Source organism: Impatiens glandulifera, chromosome 1 (assembly GCF_907164915.1).
Source record: "Impatiens glandulifera chromosome 1, dImpGla2.1, whole genome shotgun sequence".
In the NCBI taxonomy this organism is placed as follows: domain Eukaryota; kingdom Viridiplantae; phylum Streptophyta; class Magnoliopsida; order Ericales; family Balsaminaceae; genus Impatiens; species Impatiens glandulifera.
This window is the reverse complement of record NC_061862.1, coordinates 48,319,209-48,326,727: the sequence shown is the minus strand read 5'-3', so window position 1 is coordinate 48,326,727 and position 7,519 is coordinate 48,319,209. Positions and strand designations below refer to the sequence as shown.

The following is a 7,519-nucleotide window of genomic DNA, read 5'->3' as shown; positions in this document are numbered from 1 at the left end:
AGTTAAAATGTTAAACTGGTATTTTTTTAAAAATTTTGTAAGTTAACATTTTTAATTGATATATATAATTTTTTAATTAAGAATTTTTTTTCTTTTAATATAAAAAAGTTAAAATATCGAACTAATATTTTGTGTTTTGAATTTAAAAAGTTAATATTTCGAACCAATTTTAATTTTTAATTTACTAAGTTAACATGTCGAACCGATAATTTTTTCTTAATGAGAATCGGCTAGACAAAACTTCTTGACATATAAACTATTCTAATAGGTTGTGTAAAATCAATATTTTTATAATATATATTGAATATATATTGATTTTTTTTATTATATATATTTTTTAAATTTAAAAATTGGATTTAAATTACAATTTTATATATTTTTTAAATATAAGAATTGAATTATAATTTAATATCAATTCTTATAAAATTGTAATTAGAATTAGAATTTCAATATCAATTCTAATATAATTCCACTCACACTAATCCAAACATAAAAATAAAACCCTAATTAAGGAGTCAAAATCAACCAGAGTAAAGAGTTATAAAATAACATCAATAAAATTGTGTTTCATCTAACAATCTCAAAATATCTAAGGAATATCACAAATACAAGATTAATATGTGATATCGGAATTTTCAAAAGTGTTAAAATCAAAGAGCATATGAATATTATTTCTTTTATAGGTTTCAAAACCTTCTCAATAATCTTGTGCTTAATTGATTTCGCTTTGTCGTTTTCCTTTTTTCTTTATAATATTTTTCATTAAGCTTCGTTCTTAATTATCTTAAATCTTAGTTTTTTTTTGTTATCTTAAATCTTAGTTTTTTTTTTGTCGTACTCTCGCGTTGATATTTTTTCATCTAACTAATCCAAACATTAATTATATAGTTGTATCTAACTTATATGTCAATTTTTCAGCTAATTAATTATGATAATTCATATTATAACCATTTATTTTGTTAAAAAAGTAAAACAATTTCATTAATTATGTAGATATAGTAAGGCAAACAAGGTTCACGCTTTAGACAGCCCCTCGAAATTGAACAAGGACAACCCAATCCTCATGGTTCGAACATAAACATTAATTCGATCATCAAGTTCTATACCGAATTAGAGATTAAAATGAATAATTGACTACAAACTTTTGATTATTTAATTTTTAATTCTTTCACACCAACCAAATATGTATAAAAAATATTTTTTTATAAAAGAAAATAAGATAAGAAAGATGTACGTGCCATAACTTATGACCTTAGAATCATCAATTAATATTAAACAAAATAATATATATTATAATAATATATGATATTATAAAAAAAAATAAAAAGAAAAAAAGAGTCAAACTATGATTGTGTGTATCTTGTAAATTACATGACTAAAGTAAAAGTTTGTTATATATTATAATATTTGTAACAAAAAAAGTGCAAATAGCATTTATATATATTTTATAGATTTGGAGATAAAATATAGAGAAAAAGTTAAATGTGATATAAAATATTAATTTTATGAGTGGGAATTTAAACGGCGGGAAGATGAAAACTTTGCATTAAATCTGTCCTCTCTTTTTTTTCTTCCTCCCCAACGCTCCATAAATGCAATTCCACCCTCTCAATACACTCTATGCAATAACTCTCCCTCCGCTGCCTCCCCACCTGTTTCCCTTTGTCATCATCCATCCATCCCCTTTGTTAATTCTCTCTCTCTTTCTCTCTCTATCTCATAACAATTCTCTTCACAAGAAAAACCTTATACCCACCATTAAATACGCCGTTTCCGACCACTTCTTCTCCGATTACATGCTCCTTCTCTTCAAGAACCAGATCTGATCATATACCAACAAGTTCTATGTACGTGTTTTTACTTCTTCACCTAACCAAATACTTTCTCTTCTCTTTTATTTTAATGTTTGACTAAGGAATTAGATGCGCTTTGATTCCGTTCTTAATTTATTTCGCCCGTTACGTTTTCTTTTGTTAGAGAGAGAGAGAGAGAGAGAGAGTCTTGGCGAGATCTTCGTGGGTGTTACAGACGTTATGATAAGGATGCTATTGAGATCTGCATTGATTTGATCTTTTTCATAGATTAAATTGCGGATTGATGAAATGGCTTTATTTATCCTTTTTTTGTCGAGGGAAATGCTGTAGTTTTCTTGTTTCTGTTCTTTTTTACTCAGATTAGTGTTTGTAGAGTTTAAGGATAAATTGTTTCAGAACTGTTTGATAGTTCAAAACTCTCTCTTTCTCCTAAGCAAACCAAAAAAAAAAATATTTTAGAGAGAGAAAAAGAAGGCCTAGGGTTTCGTCACCCGTGTCAACAACAAATTGAAACAGTGGTTGATTTTGATTTTTTTGCCAGGGGGTTGACTCTTTCTTAACCAGGTTTGGTCTCTAAAAGTCTTTTCAAAATGACTTTTTCCTTATGCTTTTTTGAAGACTTAAGAAAATTATAAAGTATTCATCTTTAACTATTGGCTGTATTTGGGTCATCGTTTTATTTTTTTAATAAATAAAAAAAACATTGTAATTCTTCAGATTTTACTCGTTTCGACTTTCGAAGTGAGAACATTCTTAATAGGGTCTTGTCTTAACAAAACCCTAGTTTATAAAATTTTATATCAAGCTGTCTGTATTTGTTTAGGATTGTCATTAATCGGCTACTCACTTGTTTTGTTTCTCTTTTCTCTCTCTCTTTTTCTTGACAGATTAGAAGATAAGAAAGATGTTTCAACCTAACCTTTTTGATGCTCATCACCATCATCACCATCATTTGCTTGACATGGGTAATCACATGAAAGATGTAACTCCCGATAACGAGTTAGATTTGATCAGAGACATCGAAGATTTCGATACCAAATCTCTACCGGACATAATGGAAGGCACACTCGGCGATGATGATCAAGATCAAGATCCCAATCAACGCCCAAACAAAAAGAAACGATACTGCCGTCACACACAGCACCAGATCCAAGAAATGGAACTGTAAGTACACAATAACTTTGATTTAATTAGATTGTTTAATGATTTTTTAAATGGGATTTATTTAATTTTTAATGTTACAGATTCTTTAAGGAGTGCCCTCATCCAGATGATAAGCAAAGAAAGGAACTTGGACGTCGATTAAGTTTGGAACCATTGCAAATCAAATTTTGGTTTCAAAACAAGCGTACCCAGATGAAAGTAACAATTTTTATTTGTTTTCTTACTAATATTTGCATAAATGATCATGGTATTAAATAATTGATGTGTGTAAATTGGTTGGCTTTGTTTATTTTTATATTTTTTCAGGTGCAGACTGAGCGATATGAGAATTCGCAGTTGAGGGCTGAGAATGAGAAGCTGCGAAATGATAACATTCGGTTTAAGGAAACTCTTGGTAATGCTGCTTGTCCTAGCTGCGGTGGTCCAGCCGCCATTGGGGAGATGTCGTTTGACGAACAACATCTTAGGATTGAAAATGCGCGTCTTCGCGAAGAGGTAATTAAGTAATATGATTGAAAATGCCTGTTATCATTTATTTATTTTACGCATATCATATTATATGCGATACTTGAAGATAATAGTGATCATGAAAAGATTTTTTTTTCAAAATTTGATATGGATTTTTATTGTTAGGTGGACTTAATACTGGATCTATTTTATATCCTTCCTTAATGGATTCTTTTCTTCCTATTTTTCATTGTCTGATTTTTTTTTTTATTCTTATTGTTGTACATTTGCAAAATATACAAGTTTACAGTAAAATAAATTTTATTTTTAATGTATTTGTGTATTTTTTGAAATGATGCAAATCTATATTTTTCTTTTGATGTTTTTTCAATCTTGTATGGATACCTATTACAACTTTTTGCATATTTTTCATGAGAACCTTGGAATAATGAAATTTGTACATCCTTTAAGAAAGAATAACAAAGGAAAGTGAAGGGGATATGTGTGCTTTACTTGGTGTATTATTTTTTATATAGTTTTCTTAAAGAATAAATTTAACAAAAATGCAGATAGATAGAATATCTGGAATTGCTGCAAAGTATGTAGGCAAACCAATGCTAACATATTCAAATGCTCCAATGCGTCCTCTTGATCTTGGAGTTGAAGGCTTTGGACCACCACCACCACAAGGTTTGATGGTTAACATGTATGGTGGAGCTTCTGGTGACCTTCTCCGGTCAATTTCAGGTCCAACCGAAGCTGACAAACCTATAATCATCGAGCTTGCGGTTTCTGCAATGGAAGAGCTACTCAGAATGGCTCAAGCTGGAGACCCTCTATGGATTCCTTGCAGCCAAGATGAAAACTATGAGATTTTGAGTGAAGAAGAGTATCTAAGAACATTCTCTCGTGGTCTTGGCCCCAAACCTGCTGGAATTAAATCTGAAGCTTCCAGAGATTCTGCAATTGTCATCATGAATCACATTAACCTCGTTGAAATCCTCATGGATGTGGTATATATATTATAATACAATTTATCTTTATTCTCTAACTCGATTAATCTATTTCAAACTTTTTATTTATTTTGTCTTGATGATCAGAACCAATGGTCTGGTGTGTTTTCTGGCATTGTCTCAAGAGCTATAACTGTGGAAATTCTTTCAACTGGAGTGGCAGGGAACTACAATGGAGCCCTCCAAGTGGTACTACATAAATTCCTCTTTGTTTTTTTTTTTGTTTAGGATGATTCTTCATAATGTCTGCTGTTTTTCAGATGACAGCTGAATTTCAAGTTCCTTCTCCTCTGGTTCCCACAAGGGAAAACTATTTCGTTCGATACTGCAAGCAGCATGGCGACGGGTCTTGGGCGATTGCTGATGTTTCTCTCGACAGTCTACGCTCAGCCTCGGTGTTGCCAAGATGCAGAAGACGTCCATCTGGTTGCATAATTCAAGGATTACCCAATGGATACTCAAAGGTTAATTTCTTCTTCTTTTTTGTTCAATTAACATTTTTACCATTTGTGTTTTAAAAACTCACAATTTGCATTCAAGGTTACCTGGGTGGAACATGTTGAGGTCGATGATCGAGCCATACACAACATGTACAAACCTCTTGTGAACTCTGGGCTCGCATTCGGTGCAAGGCGATGGGTCGCGACCCTGGAGCGACAATGCGAACGTTTCGCTAGTGCCATGGCCAATAGCATTCCACCTGAAGATATTGGAGGTATAAAATTACAAATTGAGATTCACTTGAACTTTCATTATAATTAACTTAAGTACATGCAGTTATAACTACTCCCGAGGGGAGGAAAAGCATGTTGAAACTAGCTGAAAGAATGGTGATAAGCTTTTGTTCCGGGGTTGGAGCTTCTACATCCCAAACCTGGACCACTTTGTCTGGAAGTGGCGAGGACGACGTGAGAGTCATGACCCGTAAGAGTATGGATGACCCTGGAAGGCCCCCGGGCGTGGTTCTTAGTGCTGCAACTTCGTTTTGGCTGCCAGTTCCTCCCAAAAGAGTGTTCGACTTTCTTCGCGATGAGAATTCCCGAAGCGAGGTACCATACTATTTTCTAAATTTGTTTTCAAATATGATCTTATATGATAACACTCTTTTTGCATGTAGTGGGATATCCTGTCCAATGGTGGTCTGGTTCAAGAAATGGCACATATTGCCAATGGTCGCGACCCTGGCAACTCGATTTCCCTATTACGGGTTAATGTAAGTTCATTCATTTGCATAAATGTAAATCATATTTACTAACATTAACAATTATAGTAACACAATTTAATGTGTCAAAACTCGCAGCAGAATGAAAACTCAAGCCAGAGTAACATGCTGATACTACAAGAGAGCTGCACAGATTCAACAGGTTCTTACGTAATATATGCACCTGTTGATATTGCAGCAATGAATGTGGTTTTGAGCGGAGGCGATCCAGATTATGTCGCCCTCCTGCCATCGGGTTTCGCCATCTTACCTTATAATGGAGGACCCGAAGGAGGTGGTGGTTCTCTGTTAACTGTTGCTTTCCAAATCTTGGTTGATTCGATCCCGACTGCAAAGCTCTCTCTTGGATCAGTTGCAACTGTTAACAGCCTCATCAAGTGTACTGTTGAAAGGATTAAATCAGCTGTTGGTGGAGATCAGAATGCTTGTCCATCTGCCATGCCTTAAAGGTGATATTGAATTTCACTTATTATTTACGTGTCATTTAAAAGTCTGTTTAAATTAAAAGATCGATTTTTTTGTTGATTGACAGTGGATGTGGATTTGAAGGAGGATGTGTTTACTGAAAAGCAAGCGAAAGGAAGGAGTCAAGAGCGAACCGGATCTGCAAGAACTATGGGTTCGGGAATTGACTTTGTAGTTTGGTTTGTAGATCAGTAAATCGTCAGTACCTTCAAGAAAGATTTTAGTATTAGTAATAGTAGAAGAGAAATTTACTAGCAATGGGTTTATTCATGTTATTCCTAAGAATTAATTTATAAAAAGATATGTAGTGTGAAATTTGATGGAATTTATTGTCCTTACAGTTTATGGTTTTAGGCAAAAACAGAAAAAGTTTCATATTTGATATGAGAATGTTAATGAATTGTCTAATTACTTTTATGATTTTTCTAAGCTTGGTTTTATGCTTTGTATTATATCTTCAATGTTTTTTTTAAGAGGTGAGTTTATGTTTATGAATTAGGTAACACTCAAAATCAAACATAAGAAGTTGACTTTACTAATTTTACAAAATGTTTCATTTTATGTAGTTGGGTCATTAAAAATGTTTAGTTGTGGGTATTAATGATTCAGTACACATATTTATTTTAAGGTTTTAGATTTTAATTATTTTAAACTTAAATTTTTAATTAGATTATTTATATACTCTCATTCATTATATATTATGACCAATGAATGGCCAAAATTGTTAGTGATCAAGTAGAATTTTGTTAATTAGAGTTTTTATTTTATTTTAATTTAGTGCTTAAATATAATAACCAAATCCTATATTTTGTTAATTAAAGTATTAAATAAATAAGAGAAATTATTTATTTATCTCCTATTAATTAGGCTAAATATAATAACCAAATCCTATATTTTCTCAATTTAGTTATTTCTCTATTACTATTATAAATAGATAAACTATTGTAAAGATTATTCATTCAATCAATAATATTATTTCAATCTTTCTCTTCAAGAACTCAATCAAATAGTTCTTGTTTATTTTATCAATTCAAGAAATCTAACTTGGTATCAGAGCGTATAAGGGAAAACTCCCGAAAACGATTTCAATGGAAGAACAATATCACTCCTCAATTCTACCAATAATATCTGGAAGCGTAAAGCTTGATAAATATAATTATATCTATTGGAAATCACAAGTTACTCCAATCATGATAGGTTATGATTTTATGGATATAGTAGAAGGAAATCTTGAAACTCCTCCCAAATTTCTTCAAGAAACGGATGGTCAAAATAATACAATTCAAATCAAGAATCCAAAGTTTAAACAATGGCGTATCCAAGATCAAAGGGTACTTGCATGGCTCTTTTCAACATTGACCGACGAGATTCGTCAACAAGTCTCAAAATCATCT

The 7,519-nt window shown here is 32.0% G+C and overlaps 1 protein-coding gene across 2 annotated transcripts; it reads left to right on the top strand.

The window, feature by feature from the left end:
* Positions 1 to 1,636: 1,636 nt before the first annotated feature.
* Positions 1,637 to 6,542, top strand: LOC124911819 (homeobox-leucine zipper protein PROTODERMAL FACTOR 2-like). Of its 2 annotated transcripts, none has more exons than XM_047452451.1 (12): positions 1,637 to 1,847; positions 2,702 to 2,978; positions 3,059 to 3,176; positions 3,285 to 3,473; positions 3,995 to 4,438; positions 4,526 to 4,627; positions 4,699 to 4,902; positions 4,979 to 5,153; positions 5,216 to 5,487; positions 5,556 to 5,651; positions 5,742 to 6,109; positions 6,193 to 6,542. In XM_047452451.1, the coding sequence occupies exons 2-11, from the start codon at positions 2,719 to 2,721 to the stop codon at positions 6,105 to 6,107; spliced, it is 2,226 nt and encodes a 741-aa protein (XP_047308407.1). In that variant the 5' UTR covers positions 1,637 to 1,847; positions 2,702 to 2,718; the 3' UTR covers positions 6,108 to 6,109; positions 6,193 to 6,542. The 2 variants fall into 2 exon arrangements, with proteins under 2 accessions (XP_047308407.1, XP_047308336.1); XM_047452380.1 differs by having other exon boundaries at positions 5,739 to 6,109.
* The last annotated feature ends 977 nt before the right edge of the window (positions 6,543 to 7,519 follow it).